Source organism: Osmerus eperlanus, chromosome 11 (assembly GCF_963692335.1).
Source record: "Osmerus eperlanus chromosome 11, fOsmEpe2.1, whole genome shotgun sequence".
Lineage (NCBI taxonomy): Eukaryota > Metazoa > Chordata > Actinopteri > Osmeriformes > Osmeridae > Osmerus > Osmerus eperlanus.
The window spans coordinates 4134423-4158253 of NC_085028.1; the positions used below are offsets into that span (position 1 = coordinate 4134423).

Genomic DNA, 23831 nt, shown 5'->3' on the forward strand with positions numbered 1-23831 from the left:
AGCAATCGAATTGTAAGAGCTGGAACTTAAATGTGAGTTTATTTATTCTCAATCTTGGTCCACAATTGATGATGGACTCTCGATTCAGAGGTCTAAAATACCTCTGATCCTTATCTCCAAACACACACGTCATCCTTGTCTGCTCACATTCATTCTTCTCCAGAGGGGTCAACAAAGTCCCCTGTGTAATGTGGGGAGTTTCTGTGGTATTGTTCCTAGTGTGTGCGAGGTATTTTCTACAACAGATGCCTTTCTTTGGATGGAAAGAGCAAAGTTCCCTTTAGTCTGGTAATGTTTAACAGACTGGTCAAAGCTCCAAACCAAACATGAGGAGATACCAGCATCGTCCAGACCGTTACTTACAGAGCCACTAGTGCAGCACCTGGACATTTCTTTGAGAAATCACACTCTGGTAAGTGAGATACATGAAATCCTGAAATGAAGTTTCAATGACAAACCTCCTATTGTCAGTGTTTGCTGTATTCTTCCGCATTGTTCAAATTGGTCTGTTCAGTTTCCCAATCTGGTGTTCAGAATGTCACACAAGTGTTCTTGCTTCGGATTTTACATGGACTAACAATGTTCAGATTCAAGTCGATTGTTTTCTTGTTTTACAGGACATGTTAAACACAGTTTGTTGTCATGTGTGTTGTTGAATGACTTGAAAGTATGCAATCACAATTCATTCCCTAAAACACTTTGATTCAATACACATAGAATCTACAACGTCAGCATCGGCAATGGCTTGACAGTTCCATGGCAACGATGGACAATCTCATGATCTTGCTTTTGACATACACGACTCAAGGTGAGAGGTTCCTGCAGACATTGCCTAACCAGAATGGAAAATCATTTAGGTTAGACTGCTAATATGCCTATATATCTAATGCCATTATGTGCATGATCACTACACCCTTGATATCAAACCCACAGACGCACTAATTAGACCGCATAATGATCTCTCTGCTCAGCATAATTAATTTTCTCAAAATGGCCGGCTTTTTTTTCTTGCTACTGAGCTATAGCCTGGGATGTGAGAGTCAATTGTTCACCTCGCAAATTAGGTCACAAACGACGTTTATTTCTTAATTCCCTGATTCGAAAGAATGGAGCTGTATTAGATGGCCAAAGCCTACATATTTCTTAGACCTAATTTCTTAACTGGTGCATCATTTATGACACTGGTCCACACACGCAAGGTGTGTACACCAACATAGTTAGTGGTTCACAAACAAGTTATATATCACCAAGATTACACAGGCTTAAGCCTACTATTTCATATTCAAAAATTACCGCCCGTCCCATTAATATTCACCGCTTTTCTCCTTCATCTATCAATGGAATGAAGTTTCGAAGCAACAAAGAAATTCAATAGGGGAAGGATTTTGATGAAGGCGAGGAGAAACTGCGGTGCCTCACAGTAGGTTATGGATATTCTTTTCGTTGCTGATTCTCAGTCTATTCAGTCAATTGCAACGTAGTCTCTGGGGATACACAATCAAGCGGATCCTTTGGGCGGTGGGTGGACTGTTTCCCCCTCCAGGCCCCAGGCCCGCAGTGCAGCCTCCTCCCAGTTGTCGTCTGTACACTCCCAGTCTTGTACTCCTTAAATCCCGCCACCCTGAATCCCGTTCCCCAGCCCAAACTATGCTTCCTATTTGGATGACTCGGTACAGATGAAGTCACTTTCTCTCTTCCTGTCTCGTCTTTTTATATATCAACTACCCACATGACCCCTTCTCTCCCTCTTTGGACTGCTGTAACTTTAACATTCTCTTTCTCCCTCGTCTCTTCATCCCTCTCAAACTCCTCCTCTATCGCCTCAAATTGGGTCTGGCTCCCAAGTATGGGTCCTTTTAGATCCCTTCTGTCTGAGCCTTTCTGAGATTTGTACACAGCTTCTTCTTTGCAGGGCAAATCTAGATTAGATGCGTTTATCTTGCAAAATGACGTCTTCTGGAGTCCTTTTCAGAAGACTTGATCACTTGGTTTATTACAAACTTGGGGATGACTAAACCTTTATGGCTGCTACTGCTTAACATACAATCAACATGGCCCCATTTGGTCCATAGGACATTTTGATATTGATGTTTATCGCATGAGGTCAAATTCAACAGTTCCCATCCCCTATATGTTTGTGTGTATGTTTGTGTGTTGTGCGTATATTGTGTGTGTGTGCTGTCAACAGTGGAGCTTGTAATGCACCTCGAACCCAGAACACTAACGTCTCTACGGGGGGACCAGGCCCAGTTCACCTGCAGCACTAACGAGGACTGGGAGGTCATGTTGTGGTCCGTTCACAACGCCACCGTGTTGACCATCTCTGCTAAGTACGGCATCCTGTCCAAAAAGCCCAGCGTGACTGCAAAGAATCTCTCCGTGGGACGAACGTCCAGGTGGGAGATGGTTCTGGAGAGATCCGAGCGCAACCACCAGGGGCTGCTGACCTGTGAGCTCCCAGAAATCGGGAAAGAAGCAGCCACTCTGATTGTACAAGGTGGGTGCTTGTGTGTGCTTCTCTTACTGGCTGCCCTTGAGGTTTCCTTGAGCTGACTGGCTGATGGACCATGGCCGAGAGACAAAAGGGGAAGAGAGACACAAAAAAGATTTCAAAGGCAAGGTGCAAAGTGATGTTTCTCCCTTTTCTCAAGGATTCTCTCGTGCACTCCCACACGCATACACACACCAAAGGAAATACACACACACACACATACACAAAAAGCACACGGCAAACCTCACACGCAGGCACACACTCACACATACACATAGTGTTTCATGTGTTCACCATGTACACACACGCAGTAACGCACACATACACATAGTGTTTCATGTGTTCACCATGTACACACACGCAGTAACGCACACATACACATAGTGTTTCATGTGTTCACCATGTACACACACGCAGTAACGCACACATACACATAGTGTTTCATGTGTTCACCATGTACACACACGCAGTAACGCACACATACACATAGTGTTTCATGTGTTCACCATGTACACACACGCAGTAACGCACACATACACATAGTGTTTCATGTGTTCACCATGTACACACACGCAGTAACGCACACAGACATACACCCCGACGTGCACACACACACACAAATGCACTGAAAGCAATTGGAAACTCGTCTTGCAAACAACAGTTCTGACAATGCAGACAGTTCATTTGACCTTGACCAGGACTCTTGCAGGGTAAAAAGAGGGAAACCACAAGTAAATAAAAGTAATTCCTCATCTTTGATACTGGCGCATTACCACCCACACACTAAGGCCATCTCCTCTCTAACATTTATAGAACACGAGCATATAAACATCCCGTATTTGCCCTGAGCCTGCATCTGTTAATTGCCTGCCTTTGTTTTCATTTGTTTTTATGCTTCGAGCAGTTATCCCCCAGACTTGATCTAAAGCAGCTGATTTAGTTATGGCCTATCGACCCAGGTGTATATCAGTGGGGAGAATTCATTTGGCTCTGTCTCCGTGGAGGAGTGCAGCCCTGGCGGGCCTAGTGACATGGTTGATGCAGCTTCAGAGGCACGCGGAAGGGGTATGGATCGGCCAGTTATAAATACACCAGCCGAGGGGTTAGGGTTAGGGTGTGGCCCTCGCCCCAGCGGTGCTCAGGGGACCCTGGCAGAGTTGGCCCTCCCCCCTTCACCTGCTGCAACCTTCGCTGTCGTCCATCTTTCTTGGCATGCCCGCTGCTTTGTCACGACAACGGAATGAGCACAAGAATCCTCCCGCTAAATGACGACGTAGCATTTCTATCGGTCTTCATCCCAACTCGTTTTTTCTTTACGCTGAGGACAGGACATATTTCACGAGGTCTTTGAAGGAACCGTACAACTTGGACTGGTGTGGTAACTACTGGGCGTGTCTCTGCAGGGCATTCAGGTACAGGGGGATTAGTGTTGAAATGTCATGTCTGCATAACCATGAATAGGCCTCTGCAGTTTGGCTAAAGTTGCTGTCTCAAAGGAGAGCTGTTTGCCTGTTGAAAGGAATAATAATGACATTGTTAGACCACAATGGCAAGGAGGGCAAATTAGGAGATTGGGTTACTTTTTGGGTTACCTATAGTATCACTACACCTACTGAACAAAAATTAGGGTGTGCAGATCAACAATAACCCTATTGACGACATGAAACTAAATCCATGAGGACTAATGCTGAAAAAATATCCCCATTGCCTAGTCATATTCAGCAGTTCTCCATTCCCTGGTATTATTCAGCTAATTTGGCCCTTCCTACAAACTGAGGACTCAGCTAAAACCTGTGCAAAGTCGCTCTCTGGGAGCAGCGCAATGAACCATCGCATCCAATATATTACAGGGAGGGGCCTCCTTTATCGCCGTGGCCACAAATCCTTGCTGACATATGTACCCATTAACAATAGTGTATGCTGGATCAAGCTCTACAGTGTTGGTGCAGAGGATCTCTCAGTCTTGACAGAACCTCGGAAATTAATCGTGCATCTTGGCGTTTCCAGTTAACAGTCAGCAACTCTGCTTGTGATTTCTGACCCGTTTGTCCAAATATACCATTGGAGGGGAGCCACAAATCTAGACCAGATGCCCGCCCTCTGCTCTCTCCTCGTTCCTCCACTCTAATTGTCCAATATGAATCTGAATGGAAATACACACAGAGCACACACATACAGTAGGAGCGTGCACACACACACAAACACCCCCACACACATGCACACACAAATCTGTACATGTATGCATGTGCAGTGGAGCACCCAAACACCCACACACTCGCACGTAAACAAATCAATATGGCTGTATTATAGGCTGCTGAATCGGAGCAGAATCTGCAATAGGGGCTGAAGCTGATGATGAAGCCACTTTGATGTAAATCAGAATGGAGTGGACATGCCTGTGGTTAAAGGCTACAGAGGCACACTGCGTTGTTCATTTTGATGAAGCGCACACACACACACACTTTCACTTTCTCTGGTCTCCCTCTGCCTCTTGCTCTTAATCACACTCAGACAAACACACACTCACACACAGTCTGAAGCACACACAAACATACACACACACACACACACACACACAGTTGATGTTGTAGACAGTGGCATACTAAACTGCTCATCTGAGCAGAAGGGAACCATACTTCTTCTAGATTAAATGCCGGCATCAGAGTGGAAATTTCCTCCCTGAGGGTCCTATTTAAAAATCACCGGAATTAAGCCAGGCTCTGTGCCCGACCAGGCAGCCCCACAAAGATTGCAACTGTTACAATGATTCACAAAATCGAATATTTAAAAAGAAAAACGTGATTTCAAGGATCACTTAGGTTGACATTGTGGGAGAGGGGGTGGGGACAGATCTCTCCTGATTCTTTCTCCCGTACGTCTACCCACTGGATTCGTTTTTTGGGAGTTCTGTGTCAGTTTAGGGAAATGAGACTCACCAGCAGGTTCCGACATTGCGTCCTGGTTTTGCCTTTGACGGGAAGGCCAAACCAAATCCAAGCTCCATCAGAGTATACGACACCCAGTCAAACAGAAAGGCAGGAGTAGGAGAAACAGATGGGAATGGGAGATCCGAAGCTCGGACGCTAAATCAACATGGACACGTAACTCATTGAGACAAAGCGCCACAGAGCTTGAGTAATTATCTGTCTGTCTATAACAATCGTCTGTTGCACCCCTCTGCCGTTCTCCCTGCCAGACATTAGACTTCACATATGAGATCTATCGAGGCCTAAGTGGCTTGGCGGACGGTTGCCGTGCAGGATGGGTAGAAAGAGAGACGCCAGCCAATTGAGGCGGAGAGAGACGAGATCGATCATTCAGGGAAGAAAAAACCCTCCATAAGAGAGCAGATCGCTGGGGAGGGGAAGAAGCGTTTGTCTGAGGATGGATTTGGCTAGCACACGTGTGGCTCAGCGAAGAAGGAAAAAAACAAACATCTCCATGAAATCTCCTCCATTCCATGTTCCCTCCTCACCCTCCCCATAGGGGTTGAACATTGGAAAAGAACAGTCAAAGATGCTGATTCTGAATACTCAACTTCTACCCCCTTGTCGTTCTAGAGCCGGGCACCATGGGCATCACGGGGGGCAACGTGTCGGCGGTGAGGGGGCAGCGGGTAGTCTTCGAGTGCCAGGCTACCGGATGGTACCCAGAGCCCAGCCTGACATGGCAGGTGAACAGCAGGAAGGTGGATGAGGGTCAGTACAACGTCAGCGCTGGAGTTGCAGCCGAGGGGCTCTATAACCGGACCAGTGCCCTCAGCATGCAGGCGCTGGAGACGTCTCACGTGGAGTGTCTGGCCTCTGTGTCGGCCCTTCCAGCGCCCCTGGCCAGCCGTGTCCGCTTGACTGTTTGTAAGAACCCACGCACACGCATGCAGAAACACACACAGCCACACACACACAGCCATACACAACTAAACACACAGCCATACACAACTAAACACACAGCCACGTACATACACACTAACACGTACTGTATGGGGCACACTTTTGATTTTGCTCTCTTCCTCTTGCTGATCTGTTTACTCTGTTGTGGAATGCCAGGTCTCCAGTTTGATAAAACCTACTACGAACATAAAGAGTTCTTTTATAAAAGGTGGTCCTTGTCTCTTAAGACATCCTCCACGATCAAATGTCGTCGGATTTCTTCTGTGCATTTCATCTGATTAGTATTGAAAAATTATTCAATAGTCTACCTTTAACAATAACAATAAAACCCATTACCAAGGCTACACTCACAAAAACATCACTAACTTGAAATACGGTACGGTGCCTTCCGTTTCTTTTTTCATCAGGCCGCAACTTACAAAATATATTAATATATTTTTTGCTTGCAGTTGCAGAAGTGCTTGTGGAAGAGAAGGACCGCACGGCCCTCGTTGCAGTAGCGATCTCATCGTCCGCCATGCTCCTGTTCCTGCTCCTCAGCCTCTGCATTGTCCTCTGTTACAGACGGACGAGAAGAGCGAGTAAGCACCTTTTCTCCTCCTCCTATAGCGCCCGCTGAAAAATGCCTGACCGCCGAGTGCCTTCCCGGGAACAATTAAAGTATAATGAAGAAGTAGCACGGTCACACGTTGTGACTTGGCAATGCCCACGCGCTGGCGCTCAGGCAAGGGCACCGGGGTTCACAACTCCAGTTGTCAGCAGAAAGCTTGAGTTGTGTGTGAAGTGCTTGCTCTGCGCCTGACCTCTCCCACCTGTCTGTAAAAGCCGTGGAGAACGTCCCCCGTACAGAGAGAGACAGGTGTCAAGGAGAGGTGAGCTGTACACAACACCCCCTGGTGGCCAGGGAAAGAACAGGCAGCCCTAGTCCAACAAGATAAATACATTTATTTCAGTTACTCGTTTTGTTTTGTGTAATGTATTATAATAGCAAATTGATGATGTCATATGATGCTGCTTCAGAAATACCAAACTCTCCAAAGAGAGAGTTGTCTTAAATGCTCAAGTCAGATTCTTAAGGTTAAAGCTAAGTCATCGCCAGACAGTTTTCTGGAATGACCCCAATTCCTGTCACCTTTCTACCCTTAGGATTAATGTCTTACTGGTTTACCAGTCAGCAAATTAAAGTGGATGTGGTGCTCTAGTGCCTTTGGGGATGATAGACTGAGAAAAAGTGGGAGACAGGGCAAGAAAAAGAGACAGAGGATTCAGTCAGAGTTAAAGAGAGAGAGAGAGAGCAAAAGAGAGACAGAGAGAGAGAGCTAGAGAGAGAGAGAGCTAGAGAGAGAGAGAGAGAGAAAGAGAGAGAGAAACAGAGGGAGAGTGAGGATGAGAAAGAGCGAGACAGAAATGTTTTTTTTTTAAGTTTCTGGAGAACCATCTCTGAGGGGATGTTGTTTGGGTGGTGACTAGGAGAAGGTGGCCTGTTTGTGTGCGATAACAAAAAGTGCCCCTTAGTTATACGTTCGACTTCCTGTAATCCCTGTGACTGATTTGGGACCAGTGCAAATCAGGGCCATGATTTGGAGCGCTGGGATTATCTTAAAGGCAGGTGTGCCCTTCTCTTCTGCAACACTAGTCATCCTATAGTCTGCCATAGTACCTCTTCACTGTCATCGATCGAGGCTGCTTTTGCTTGTACAGATTCCCTTCAACACCTTGGGTCAAATCAACATAATCAGGAGGTTTCATATTGAACCAAATGGCAGGGCTCCAAGTCAATATGACTCTCCGTTTAGCAAAGTCACGGAAGCATTGCAATTACAGTGGGGAGAATAAGGATTAAGAATAGTCACCTTAATGACTTTGGACAGTGTGGGGTTTAACAAAAATAAAAACTGTGGCAATTACTCCAACCGGAAAAGGGCCGGTTTAGAGTTGGCCAGGGGCGAGGACCATCTGTACTATTGTCTGACTATTTTCTTTGGCTTAAGCCAGGACCTTTGGGAAAGAAAGCAATGAGGATGTGAGATGAGATTTATTAACAGCCATCTTAGTTTCGGGCTCCACAAGTCAAATGTTACCGTGGGCTACGGTGTATGTGCTGGTTGGAAACTACTTGGATAAGTACCAGGGTATTTCCCAGCTGCCCGGCTCGATCAGGACTCTCAGTGAGAGTGATGAAATGAATGCATGCTCAGTGTGATGTAAGGACACTGGGATTCGTTTTTGTCTTTCAGAGTCGGGTCAAGCTGAAGCAGCAAGGTAACTCTCTTCGACCTTACTACAGTAACACTCACATCTAACTTTCTTCATGGAGGTGTACAACTATGAAACACCATGGAATGTCATAATTAGAACAAGATGACAAATGAAGATCCATTATCATCCTTGAGTATTTAGGTGGATGGGACTAGCCATCCATTAAATCATGAACAGAAACATTATTAAATAAGGAGCTATCACAGTAACGTCCCATGGATTAAGATATTTCATTAGTTCTTTGCTGGAGCAAATGCCATGCTTGAATAAGGGAATTTGAAAATGTAATTAAACTGTATACAAAGCACTGTTTTTAATCTAATATACGGATATTTTGAGGCTGGCAATGTATTTGTGTTGTTTCTGTACTTATTAAAGATTAAATGTAAGCAGAGGTTAATGAAATTGTTCGAATAATGATAATTATTCATTTACAAAGAGCTTTTCACCAAGCCTGCTGTGCACTGGGAATTGTTTGTTTTGTACGCTGTTGATCACAAAACCCCCTGCTTCCGACAAGGTGGATGCACACTATCTTAAGGTTATCTTTTCCATTGCGTTGCTCCTGTGGGTTCCCTCAGGATAGACGAATCAGAGAGCAGAAGGAGCTCGGCTGCTGAGGTGACAGGGGGAAAGGTCAACCTGGGATATGCCGCAGAGGTCCTCACAGGTGAGCCTGTGACGTAGACACAGCCTACTCATTAAACAATGTTATTTCCTACAGTTAGTCACCGGTGAATTCTAGAAATCATTCAAATATGACATTTTGCCACATTTAATCTTTTTTTACACTGTGGGGAATTAAATAAATGAACAAAACTTAAATGTGTCTAAATCCATGACCGAATACAATGGTTTTTGGTAATCCAGTGTGATGTAATGACATGTACCATGTTCAAGCTAATATAACACCTTCCTGAGTGCAGGAGAAATGGTCAGAGGGGATGTCAGGTCAGGTAAAGTCCTGTTTTTCTCTCGACAGACATCGGCCACCATGACCTTCACGTGGATGCTCACAGCCAAACAGACTTTCAGTCTGGCACTCACAAGGTAACAAGAAAAATATAGAGAGGGGAAAGAGGTACAGTGAGAGAAAGGAGAGGAGAATCGAACTATAAATAGAAAGGTAGTGTAAAGAGAGAGGTGCAGAAAGAGTAGTGTAAAGAGAGGGAGAGAATGGGGGCCACAGAGCCACACACTATCAGGGATATAGAAATATAAATAATATTCATCTATACAACTGATAGTAGGCTGGTGACATATGACAACAATTCAAACAGATCAATCTAAAAGGCTTGTAAACTGAATGACATGATATTAGGCTAATACCCCAGAAAACAAAGTGCAAAATGTCACCTCTTGGATATACAAGGTGACCACTACTTAATGTAAAGAATGTCCAATTTGTAGTCTATCAATACTTAAGGTAAGAGGACTTTGAAGAAGCTCCCTTAGGGATGGCTTAAGGTGACCCTGTTGTAATCGATTGACATATTGATCCCATTGGACACATACCAATAGGTGTATCCTAACATCTAGGGTTGACGAGAGGGGTATTTTGAAGTTGATCTGATTTGAGAAAATGTATGAAGAGCCTTCTGTTGATGGTTTGGCAGGTCCCTGATGTGGTGTCCTCCAGTGCCTTCTCAGAGCACAGTCCTGGTTTGGCCCACGTCAGCTTGGAGGGAGAGGAGGCGACGAACATCCGAAGAGTCACCACGGTGTGATTGTAGAGTTATGAGATGGTTATGGTTAAGATGTATCGTACCGTTTTTATCCTTTTTCATCATTATCTTTGTCAAGAAGATATGTCTGGCCATGTTTTATCCTTTTTTGTATTTTTTGTTGATTAATGTAAACTTACAGTGACTATGTACACTATATTTAACACTTTAAATCAGATATGTTTTTATTATAAATTGGTGTAAATCAGTAACTTCTTTACACAATTTTTGTATTTCCACAGCAACAATATCTTTTTTTACATTCATATGCACTGATATTGTATACTAAAATCAGCAACCACTGTTTGACATATTCTACGGAATGTTATATATTACAAATTTTGGAAAGAAGCACTCATCAGTTTCCATACATGGAAACATGGAATTAAGAAACCCAATATCTTTAAACCCACTGACTCATGCGATCATTGTTGATGTGGATATGTAAGACAATCGCTGTTTTAATCCTCTTGTTAGCAGTTACGCACATGCTTAACTCACCATCTTCATAATGGTTGGCTTGATTTCATTTTGTGGAATCTGACATGCAGACTATTGAGAGGGACAAAGCAGGTGACATTTTCCAGGTGTGTGTTGCCTGTGGTAGACTCCCAACATTTAAGGGGATCTCATCCTGTAAAAGAGATATAGTACATCAAAGTTGTCAACGTAAAAATGTGACTGTTCTTGCTTGACTCTGTCTACAACACTGCAATAACGTCATTTGTTTATCACTCCCTATTATGAGAGGATTTCTTCCATAACGTCATGAATTAATCATGGGAACATCAATAATGTATAATATTATGTTCTACAAAGATCCCCAAGGGTCAGAAAATACATCAGAAAATGACAACAGCCATCTTTGCCTACTCAGACATGGACTTCAGAAGGTAGCTTTGATGTCTCTATTAAACATGATTTGACCATTAGGATACCACGGGAATGATAAGGTAAATGCAACACTATCATGCTGGCTGAAGACCCACGTTCAAAAATGCCCAGTCAGTCGTTATGCTTTTCATATCAGTCTTTCTGAGCTCAAACCCAACATTAAAGCCAAGCACAGGAGTAACCAGACGCCTTGGCAGCCCCAGGTCAGCTAACGTTCCTCACAACTCACATGAGCAGGAACGAGAATCAGAAACGTTTAATCTAGGCAAGGTTTTTCACCAACAACAATAACTTTTTTTTGTCCACAGAAAGGTGCCGTATCTGCTTCATAGGTCCTTCTTTAACAAAATGATCATGCAAAGGGAGAGTGTCTCAACCCCTAATTCTTGATCCTCATCATCATTTTCTTAACTGGGGAGACAATGGCTTCAACAGCCACTAAATCCTGGAGAGGATGTTAACAGTGTACAGTACGACCACCATCTGGTGACATTTAATGATGCTTGGCAATGCATCTGTGATATTGCTACATTCCTGTACCAGAATGTACAAATGAAGGCCGTTTGAAGGACAATGGTGAGTACATTAGTGTATGTCCACCTATAGCACCACAGCAGCATTTCTGTGGGAAAACTAGCATTTCTGTAAAAAAAATCCAAACATGCCTGATATCAATTTCAGGGCTAGTTTAGCACCTGATTGGCTAAGTCCTTTCATAGCTAGTTTTGAGGAACGCAATCAGTGGCTTAAGCTCTGTGGGAAGGCCGATTTAGCACGTTGATTTGTGCAACCTTGTTGGAGAGGACAGATCTGTGGACTCTCAGAGAATGCTTCCTAATGGTGGAAACTGGGTTATATCAAACTGTTGGTTAAAGTTCCTATACAGGATCAAATTTTAAACTAAAGAACATTTTGGCTATAATCCTACTGTCTGTTTAAATGCAGACAATGTCATGTTTCATTTAAGTTTGTTGTCTTGTGAATGCCAACTCAATCTCAACAGCCTGCAGATATAGGACTTAATAGGAAGTAAATTAAAGACATGGAGCATATTCACGGGTGACATTTCAGGGCATTCTACTCTGGCCTCCACTGTCAATTATGGCGTGAAGACAGGCTAGCATAATTGTGTACGCTATACCATTCCAAACATGTCCCACCACACACAAACACACTCACTCACATACTCCACACTCCACCCCCGCAATTTCAGCAAACGGTTGACGCGGTTCTTCCCTGTCTAGGAAATCCTCCACGACTAAGAATGAGGAGGAAAGGTACTTGTCCTCATCTGCTTTTTTCCCTTCTTCGTCTTTTGTCAACCTCTGCCACCAAAATGGTAGCTATTAAATAAATGAAAGGTCCTCTGGTGGCGCCTGACAAAGACCAGCGTGATATGAGAGGCCTATTACATGACCTGCTTCTTTGTTCTGTTTTCCAGACTAACTCTACCCTCCCAGGGGCTCACTTGTTGCGCCATGCTTCTCAATTACGCCTTTCAAACAGTGTATTCATATCGCACGGAGCCATCTAAAACCTCTACACTTGGGCCAAGCAAGGTGAGCTTTCACTGTGCCAAGGTCTTGGCAGCCTCCGCCATCTCTCCCTCACTCATTCTCCGTCTCTCCTCCTCCTCCTCCTCCTCCTCGTGTCTCTGTGTCGCTCGCCCCGCGCCCTGCTCAGGTTCTGGTGTGAGGCGACGGTCACGTTGACCCCGCTCTTGCTCAGGTGACACGCGGTGACACGCGTCGCCGTGCTTACGTCATCGCCCCGTTCCCTCTCTCTCGGCGGTGGCTCCTGTCATTTCCAGCGGTTTCTCCTCCCCGACGTCTTGCGGGGTGTTGGCGATGCGGCAGATGTTCCAGGGGCCGATGACGAGAGGTGGCTCCCTCGCAACCTCCTGCTGCTTCCTGTAGCATTAGAAAGAGGGGTTGCTGGGCCTTCTCCTAATGCGTGAATAAATACGTTGAAACTTGGCTAACAGCTCCCTGGAGCTTGGCAGGTTGTCTCCAGTGTCTTCTTATGTGCTTTCTCCACTTCCTGTAGGACTGTGTGTATAGCTAAGGAGCCAGAGCTGCACTGTGGTGCGTGGTGGAAATGGAGAAAGAGAGAAGCGCGCTTCGACGCAACAGCGCCACTGAACACTGACCTCAAAATGCCCGAAACGTGTACCTTTCAGGCATGTTTAAGCTGTGCTCCCTCAACAAGCTTGCGTTTCTGAGGATCGGAGTTTTCACCGGTACAGAGATTGATGGGGCAAATTCCTCTCGTTTCCAAACATCAAACGTGATGGCAAATCCATCTTTTGTCATTGACCCATGAACGTACATTTTCCAGAGTGCTACACACTGTCATTTCAATATGAATATGATAATAAGATGTAAAGCCTAAGAGCTCTTCATCATGCCTATAAATATCTATTCATGCATATTAGACCCCAGCAACATGGAAGGGCTCTGCCTCTTTAGGACACTCCTTTGTTGATGTGATTGACTTGAATTAAATGGGCCCTGTTGGCACTGGTCAGGGCAAACTAAACAGTTATGCTTGTGGTTGTGGCTCTTAGGGCCAACCCTGATGAATAACTTAACGCATCCTCCCCCTGATCGAAAACCGATGCTCTCAAGTGCATCTTAGCAGTATTGGGCACCAGTGATGTGCTTCCAAAACCAACCGTTTGCCACTGTATTAGATGTCGAGGCTATTAAAAGCAATTGGAGCCAAAACAAACTCCCCGATGAGACCCTGTTAGGGTAATTAAGGCTCTTTTAATTAGCTGAATAATGCAATTTGGGAGCGAGTGCAGTGGACCGGCGAAAGAGGAGTGTCAGGAGGCAAAGAGAAACCGACGCAGTGGTCCGTTGGTCGGTGTGAGACGGAGCGAGCGCTGCATGCCGCGTCCCTCAGGGACCCGGGGGCACACGAACTGGCTGTGGCTGGATCAGGAGCAGGGTGGAAAGATGGCCTCTGTCTGTGTCTGGCTAAAGCAGAGCACTTCCACTATTAAGCCTCCGAGGTGTCTTCGTTGTGTGTGTGTGTGTGTGTGTCCCGCCCAGCCCCGCACATCTTCAGCCTGTGTGTGTGTGTGCCTGTCTGTTCCCTGTGTGACTCACTGTGCTGTTTGTCAGATTCCATCCCATATCCTATTCCCCTGCAAAAGAGAGGCAGCAGTAGCTACTCTGTTTTTGGCAAATGAGGCTTACCAACAGAATCGACTGCACAGGCCCCCTGGAGAACTGCATCTTGGTTGAAGAAAAGATGTCCCTCACCAAGGTCACCTTTAGTCACACTAGAATGAAGATGACTGTGCAACAGCCTCCCACTGTAGACCCAGACTAATGTAAGCATTGTGGGAAAACTCCACATCGAAGCTTTTGTTTTCGTCTTTGCTTTTGTGGTAGCCGTTAATCCTATTAATAACTCAGTTGTAGAAAGCAAGACAGTGCTTTTTTGAGTGACACTTGCAAGGTACACGAAAAACCTTTGGGAGAAATTGTGTGCACTGGAATTATTCGTTGCAGTCGAATACTTTCTGCCTCATTTCTTCCGGGGTGCTATTTCTGCAGCATGTGTTTGTATTACCCCTGGCAATTCACTGGGAAGCATAAGTAAACCGAAAAGGAGTTTTTTGTTTCCACGGAACAAAAATAGAAAATGAATTCATGCTTTAATATCTTGATTTGGGGAATTGCTTTGTAGTGTGTTGCTAAGGGCTGCCCCATGCTGTTAAAAGGGAGGGATGAGAGTGTGTTGCATCACTTCACTGGCAGCCAGTGCTCTTGTATTCTGTCTTATTTCAGGAGAAGCTGACTTTTCTTCCTTTCCTTCACTAGCATCTTAGCCTGACCAGCATAGGATCCCATTTCATGACATTACAGAAAAGCAACTTCGAAAATACTGTATTTTAAATTAATAACCTGACAATACAGCATCTCATCGTTACAAAACGAAGTCTTATGCCAATCTGCATCCACCCCCACGCTCTCTTATACTCTGTCTGCAGTGGAAACTTCCCTAAAAGACCACATCTCTGTTCTAAAGTTGCTCAGGCAGCTGAATGCCACGGCCGAATTGGTCCGGCCCTCTTCCATATGCCTCGGCCCGCCCATCTGTCACAGTGCATGGGGCTCAGATGGCAGCGAGGCTGGCAGTGAGGGGGCAGCAGTTCAGCACATCAGCGCTTCTACAGACCACGTCCCCTGGCAGCTCTCGTCCTGTCTCCTGATAGATGACACCCGGGCTGCCAGTCTATGGGACTTATGCAACGGCCCCTCTGATAAAGTACCTACTCGGACTATTTACCATGGGCTCGATGCTCCTCCACCATCCTCAAGGTGGTTTATTAAAACAAAGGCCGTGAGGAATAAAGGGCTGGTATCCTGTGGTGTTAAAGAGCTCAGGCGTTTTTCTACAGGCTGCTAGCTTGTGGTTTTGGCCAAAAATATTCACCATGAAAAACACCATGCGTGGCAATGTTCTGGAACCATCCTGGAGTTGTCATAAGCATCAACTTTTCAATATACCGTAGCGTGAAAAACACAGTCCTGGACTGTATCTCAGCATGGCTATCAACTGTAGCGTTGGCGTTTGTTTAGATTGAGACACAAATGCCCCTGGGGCCTTCTCTCCGTTTTTTTGAGCACTGGATTCAATTCTTTCTGGGGATCTTCTGTGAGATAAAGGAGTCGGAGTATACCCTGCAGTGGGCTGTGACGTAGTTCACCTCTGGCTCTGTGAGAATAGTCAACCCCTCACCATCTGCTCCGAGACGTAGAGCCAGCCATCGTCAGCGCTTCAAAAGAAAAAGAAAAAAAGAAATCAAAGGTGTGTGCTCGCTGGTATGAAAGGAAGAGGACACTTTGATATTTTCCCAGGGCTTGCCATATTTGAGGGACCTTTCTCAGCACTGCCGGTGACCTGGTTCTTGTTGGTCATTGGATGGAGTCTTTGCCACAGTATGGATGGGGACCAAGGAGCATGTCTCCACAGTCAGCAGGATGTAGGCTGAATCCCACCAGGAAGCTCTTTTCTGTCACATCAAACAAACATGAAACGGCGATACAAGCTGGGCCGGACAGCTCCCTCTCAATTCTTTATTGAACACAAGGATGCGGTCATGCGACAGCACACTTAGGACTGAGATAACTACTGAGTTGGCCTGTTTTGAAGCTGATTTGAGGGATTTGCTGCATGTTCTGCTGCTGAACTTCCAGTGCTGTGTCAGGTGCTCTGAACAGCAAGTTGAAAACGTTGAGGGTCTTGAAAAAGAGGCTTTCGGTTTATCCCAACAGGCTGCTGCGGCTAAACTCTGTGCAGTCTTTTATCGAGACTCACAGCTGTCAGTTTTGGATGAACCCCTCTTGGGAAGAACATTGTATAACTTTGGCATGTAAAGTTGTTGAACCTTGACATAGGATTTTTGTCTCAATAAAGATTGTGGCGGTAAACACTCAAATGTTGTGGATGTAGATATATACTGGTTTTCTTAGATGTTTCATTCTTCCTTAGACTTACAAAGAAGTTATGCTGTGAGATTCTCTTCATCAACTTGTTTTCCCAAGAGACATTTAACGCTACATTAACATTTATTGTACTACATAAAGATCAACACATCATATAAATAAGATTGTGTTCGTATGGCATTAACACAATAAATATGCAGATCTATTTTGATCTGTCTTGTTGTTTGTTGAGACGCTAACTTTCTTTTTTATATTCCCACTAGCCTACATTTGATTCGGATTAGTTAGCAAACTGATAAGAGGCACAATGGATGAAATCAATCTATTAGGCAAGGAAATGGCTAATCCCAGCCACTGGCTCGTGGATCTCAAAAGGCTTAAGGTCTGCATGTCTACCAATGACTGAGAGGACTGAGGAAAACCTGACCATAAGGCTTTATAGACGGCGGTGGAAGCTTTCATTTCAACTGTGTCTATCCATTCAATGTTATCGCTGATGGAAGTCACCAAAATTACCTATCTGAGTGTTGACCAGAAACTCCTTCGGGCTATCAGCAACCAATTGAGCAGTTCCCTCTATTTAACTCACATGCACCATTACATGACAGTCTAGTGACAAATCTGCTCCTTTCATGAGTGATGACATGGAGGGTTTTCCTGTGATAGCAGACACATTTGTTAGTAGTGTAATTTTTCATTTTAACCACTTCTGACAAGCAACATCTCGCAGCGCTAATTTGACAAATATGTTAGAAATGAGATATGGACATTATTTGCTTGAGGTGACAATGAAATTGCCTTTCCCCTGACTTAAATAATAAATACATACTGTTGATGTATGTTCGTCACAATCACTGTTTGAGTGCAGATATTGTTATAGGAAATACATTCAGAAATGTATGTCTACTTTCAAGATGTCATACAGCAGGCCTAAAGGCAATGCCCTTATGACACCTGACAAGAAGAGTCAAACAGATAAATTAATGTGAATAGTTGGTCCATGATAAGGGCAGGAATATTTGTAATAAATAAAAAAATGTCTTCATTTAGCAGATGCTTTTTATCCAAAGCATTTCAAAAACAGTGCCTAGAATCTGCAGGTGGTGAGAGGCTTAAACCCATGATATAATGTACAGTACGCCAAGTGCAGCATTGCATCATGGAATTTTTCTTCCTGGGCCTGAGTGGGAAACTGACAGATAGAGGAGTTTATGAAAATAATCTTCCACACCTGGGAATCCCTCAAGAATAGCTCAACATGTCCTATGTAACGGTTGGGATTGTTCTACTTTCACCCCTTCTGCCGATCTTACTCTCATCCAAATGACCATCCTCCTCATATAGGATTATGGTGATGTCATGTATAGATCTGCATCCAAAGGTATGCTCAAACAGCCTGACATGCTTTACCATTCTGTTTTTCCGGTTTGCCACAAAATGCCAACTTCAAAACATATCACTGCATACTTTATTCTCAAGTGAAGTGAACCTCCCTGCCTCGTCAAAATAAAAAAAATATGAAACACGTTACAATGGAAATATTTATCAACTTATCTGCCTTCAAAGATTCCGTCCAAGACATTCTCACAGATACATGCTAATGTTTTACAGCAACTAGATTCTTCCCTGTCTGCATATTATTTTGTTATGCTACTCCTTGCTGCAATTTCAGCGCGGGTATGTCCTTTGCCCTTGTTTTCACTGATGTTATCATTGTTTTATGTGTTTAAATTTCCAGCCCTTTCCCCTCAAGTGACTTCTGCAACTTGCCTGGCCGCCATACGCCATAAGAATGGGTTCTTAATAACTTGCCTGGTTAAATAAAAGTTAAAATAAGAAAAAAAAATAAGGTCAGTAGCTTTTCAACCATTGGCGGAGTGAGAAAGAGAGTGAGAAAAAGAGAGTGAGAAAAAGAGAGAGAGAAAAAGAGAGCCTTTGGCCAAATCCCACTCCACACTTAAACACTGCCCTCTATTATTTACACATCGTTAAATACCCAATTTGCATGCATTAGACGGGATTCCAGAGATAACTACCTTGGCTAGCCAGTGGCATCTGCTCTGGGTCGTGGTCCTGTGTCGGTGCCTAGCCCCCCAGCTCTTGTAACATGCTACCATAGCTGTCTCTCCACAGAGAAGGATTCAGAGCTATTAATGACAGGGCATGAGTAATAGATCTAAGAGGACATGATTTACGCCCCAATGTTCCACCTCCCTTTGTGGAGACCTAGAGCCATCGATTACTACAGTGTCTGAGCTTCTTAGTCTCATTTAGGCTAAATAGACTAACCTTGTGTGGAGGTCATATAGCCTCTTTCTTCCCCCCTGTCCTAACAAAGACATTTGTCCGGGCAGTGGGAGGATGAGAAATAATTCTCAGGGTTTTCAGCTAATGGGTATTGATAGGCCATCAGTGCTGTAACCTCCTGGCTTTTTAAGGCCTGTTCAGGGGCCGTTTGACTTATCTCAGCAATTTTGCCTTGTATATAAAACGACTTAACTTAATCTGTCAAAACAGTTTTCAATAATGTAATTGGAGTTAACCAAGGTCTTATGGCTGTGCAGTAATTAAGCTTTGAGCCATCGTTCCTTTGATCTTTGAATGCGGGGCATTGAGGTCCACACTTTGTCTTCAAGCTCCAGCCAGTGCTGAGTCTGAGATCTACAATAGATTGTGGTATCCTTTCTAAGGCTGGTTTGTGGATAAGGTGATGTAACCTAGTTAAAACCAGTGATGTATTTCCCTCCTTTCATCTCTCATCCCTCTCTCTCTGGCTCTCACTGACCAGCCTATTTTCACAGGAGAGTTTAACACCTTTCATGGTGGAAATTGAAAGCAAACATGGATGCCGTTTCCAGGCAACAGGGCAACAGTGTAAGATTATACTTGTCTTTTACCCTTTTCTAACCCTGTTCTTCCGTATCCTTCAAGCTGGACTAAGTCAAACAATATGGAGTGTTTGTTTACTTCCAATGGAAACTCTCTGTGTGTTTACAGTTGGAAAATCACGTGTCGGCCCCATTGACTTACCCAGACGTTTTCGTTGCGGCTGCAGAATGCATTTCATTTGAAGGGACTGAGCTGTAGACATTTCCATTCAGCCTTTTACAATATTGAGAAGCGTTCAAAGTTTTTTTTTTTTCGTCGATGCATTTTGCCAAATGATAAGTGCCCTTGGTTTTTCCAGTCAATCATATCTGCAGTTAACCACATGCTGAAATCGTATAGATTTTTAAATCTCTAAGCTCATTGTGTACTCGTTTCACTTATGTTGACGTAACGTATTTGCAGTACTGAGGTGGATTCATCAGGCAATGTTATTATAATATGCTTATCAATTGATTTGAATTAAAAGTCTATTGATTATACCCTAACAACAATCCACACTATAGGCTAACTATCATTCAATATATAGATTCAATTATTTAAAGAAGGATGCATTAAATTGACTAATTGCTATTTGGATTTACTTACATGAAATGACTTAAAGCATGAGGTCTTTTGGGTTGGACATATACCCCCGTTGTGGCCAGTATTTCTAAACACATCCATCTATGACAATTGCTGACAGTGCAAATCGACTTGGTACAGGTCCATTTGTAATACAGTTGGTATTGATTAAGAACACAGCAAGGGAAGACAAGTTGAGGACCACAAAGGGGCAAAACGGAAAGTCGTTTTTGTGACTAGGTGCAGGGAGGACCCAGGCGCAAGAAGACAGATGAGGCAGGATGCAGGAACAAAAGGCTTTACTGGGGAACATAGAGACAGCGGGGATAAACCACAAGAAACACACCACAAGAAACATGCTACAACAACTGACCAAGACCCAGACCAAATAACATGGACTTAAATACCAAACCAAACAAGACACAGGTGAACGCAACTACACTAACGAGACCATTGAGAGACGTTCAACAGGGCAGGCTAACATAGACGTAGGTACAACTGTGGGAGTGATAGTTTTACTGATTGTGCACAGGAGGCCTATAGGTTCAAATGTTCTTGCTGATGTCATACTGCTAACCCTGGGACATGACAGGCTCTTATCATGTTCTGGGATTAGCACAAACCATAATAATCTGCATATGATTACAGCACTGGACACTGTATAAGGGTGAAACATGATCTCTCCTTTGGGGAGACCAGTATAATTTCCTCGGTTCTAATAACAGTAAAACGTGTGTGTGTGAGTGGGGTGGGGGTTACATTTTGCTGATTGGGATCTTTGACAATAGCACGTGTTCATAATTCCATATAAACAGCACACTGTATGTGTACACTGTACATTACGCCAAAGCCTCCATGAACAACATGATCCCCAGTGTGTTGCTGTTTCACCATTACAGACTTGACCACGAAAGTAGCTTGTATTATTTCTAAAGCCACCATTTGCATTCAGTCCTGCTCCTGCCACACGCAAGCAGGCGAAACCCATGCATCTCATTACCGACACCCCACTTGTCCTGCACCGAGTTTGTGCCTAATGGAAGCGAATGAGCCCTGGGACGACACCATGCCTTGCAGTTGTTAGGGCAATCTCCGTGCACACTCTGACGAGGAGAAGAGGGAAAGCCGACTCAAGCGGGGACCTTCCTAGTCGCCCCCCCCCCTCCCCCCCACCCACCTCAGCTTCAGCAGCTGGGGGGAGCAGGGGGCCACAGAGATGCACCGAGTGAACAGCAGTAAGGCACGCGATGGCCGATTAGGGCGCTCAGCAGAAAGGACGGAGGGAGGGGGGAGGAAGAGAGAGAGAGAAGAAGCAAGGCATAGAGAAAGGAGGGAAACAGAGACAGCCCGCGGAGCCTTAAAATAGCTGTGGAGGCAGCAGGGCCCATCCAGTGGGCTGTTGGGCTTTCCCTGTGTGAGATTTCATTATGCAGCTGTCTTAGGCCGGCTGGCGGTGGCCATGCTCACAGGATTAAATTAAGTTGCCTGACACAGTCGTAAAAACACAGGCTGTATCCCCGGGCTCTTTTGACACTGGGTTTGTTTGGAAAGAGGGTTGGAGATGCACGCACCAGGCTGGGTGCAGGGTTTGTATGTGTCGGGTATGTGCAGAAAGGGGTAATGGAGGGGTAGGGGGGTGTAATATACTCTCCCTGTCTGTCTTTCTCTCTCACCACACCCTAGGTGGAGAGCTAATACGATTGCTAAGGCATAAGACGGCAACCTCAGCTAATGGTGATTCAGTGACCGGGAGCGAGTTACTGAAGACAGACTGAGCAATTTTGCCTGAAGTATCCACATAAGTGTTAGTTTGTGTGTGTGTGCGTGTTATCGGAAAGTGTAAAGACATTTAAGAAAGATTCTTTACGACTGAGAGAAAGACCTACTACTGAGATGAATGTAGGCTCTCCACACTTGCAAAACAATGCTTGAAATATTGAACTGCTGTACCCTCTCGCTCTCTGTATGTTTATAAAGCAGAATACTCCTTTCAGAAGGAACACAAATAGCACAAATAACACAGAGGCCGACTGCTCACAGCAACAACCAAGTAAAAATATTCATGCTGTCGTTATAACCATCACAATTGGAAAAAATGAATAATTTTTACAGTATCAGTTCTATCCAGTCAAAAAAGTGATTTTATCTTCTGGTACTTCCATTTCCAGAGACTAAATAGGGTCTCCATATTGATGGATGACTGTGATAAGCACATCTAAATGAATTAATTACAGGAAGATAACATTAGTGGTTACTCTCATGTGTGAAATGAACTGTTTATTTATGACAGGAGGCTGTAACCATTCGCTTCACCATATTCCCGATGGAAATCATATAAACACCATGAACTTAAAAAAAAAGTGTAGCCAAAGCTATTCACATTGTGCCGTCCACTGTGGCCTCTCGTGTTCATTTCAGTAATAGAGCAACCTTTTTGTGATTTGTAATATAATGCACAGCAAGGAATACACTGTCTTTTCAGTTTCTTGTAAAACCTTATGAAATGACACACTTGGACCACTGATTCGGAATCCATTGTTTTAGTGAATTCATTTGCTTTCCTTGGTTGTTTTTCCTGTATCTTTGCACGCAAAATCCTCCTGCTGCCCAGAAGTTGTGTTTGGTATTGCTCAGCCAAAACAGGAGCCTAGACTGGTGTGATTGTTGATCTCCTAAAGGGGCAGCGAAGGACTCCCAACACATACCATATTGATGACACGGCTACATGACAGAGTCAGGTATCACCAAGATGCACTCTACACTGAACTATTGGAACTGCTTGAATTGATTTGAATATATTTGAATGCCTAAAAGCCCAGCTAGTTCAGAAATACTCATGTTCAGTGGTGTTGTGCTTGAAAATGTATTCGGCCTAGCTTCATTAATGTGTGATTATTACTTTGCATCGTCACAGGTAGCCGACGAAGGCATGCTCTTCTCTTTGTTTTTGGCTCCCTTCATCCTTGTGCTGCATAAGGTGCGCTCTGAAAGAGATGAAAGGAAACACTGTCTATTTATGGTCTAACAGCTTCCTGTGGCTCTTGTATTAAAGATGAGATTGATTCTGACCTGTGCATATGCCAGGAGCTGTAGCATTGGGACAATTCTATCTTCATTTTACCTTGGAACACACACACGCACACACATGATTGGACTCATAGCAACAAACTATGGGACGGGCATCTACAGAACATGCATTCCAGTTAAATAAATGACCTGATGGTTTATGCCCCTGAAAATATGAGTGACAAGCAGCCTATGCAAGTAACCTCCCTCAACACTGAAATAGAATATCCAATGATTTGTCATGGGTTCCAGTGAAAACATGATCATAGGATTCAGTGAAGGAAAATATTGGGCGTTGCTCATCTATAAGAGGGAGTCAGTGATCTGGCAGAGTGTAAGGATGTACCAGACGGGGTTGGATCCAAGCGCAGAGCGCAGATTTATTAGAAAGGTCGGACAGGCCAAGATCGGTACACGGTAGACAGAGCAATACAGGAGATCCAAAACGGAGTAGGACAACTAGCTAAGGTCAGTAACAGTAGACATATTCTTAACAAGGCTCGGGCTGAACTGGAAAACAAGATCAAGACTTCGCACGGGACAATCCACAAACAGACACTTAAATACTAATACTAAACAAGACACAGGTGTAGCC

The 23831-nt window shown here is 44.3% G+C and overlaps 1 protein-coding gene across 2 annotated transcripts; it reads left to right on the forward strand.

The window, feature by feature from the left end:
- Positions 1 to 256: 256 nt before the first annotated feature.
- igsf5b (immunoglobulin superfamily, member 5b) lies at positions 257 to 10630 on the forward strand. Of its 2 annotated transcripts, none has more exons than XM_062473720.1 (9): positions 257 to 412; positions 718 to 808; positions 2189 to 2497; positions 6052 to 6345; positions 6831 to 6962; positions 8619 to 8643; positions 9222 to 9310; positions 9623 to 9690; positions 10257 to 10630. In XM_062473720.1, the coding sequence occupies exons 2-9, from the start codon at positions 757 to 759 to the stop codon at positions 10365 to 10367; spliced, it is 1080 nt and encodes a 359-aa protein (XP_062329704.1). In that variant the 5' UTR covers positions 257 to 412; positions 718 to 756; the 3' UTR covers positions 10368 to 10630. The 2 variants fall into 2 exon arrangements, with proteins under 2 accessions (XP_062329704.1, XP_062329705.1); XM_062473721.1 differs by having other exon boundaries at positions 733 to 808.
- Positions 10631 to 23831: the final 13201 nt, after the last annotated feature.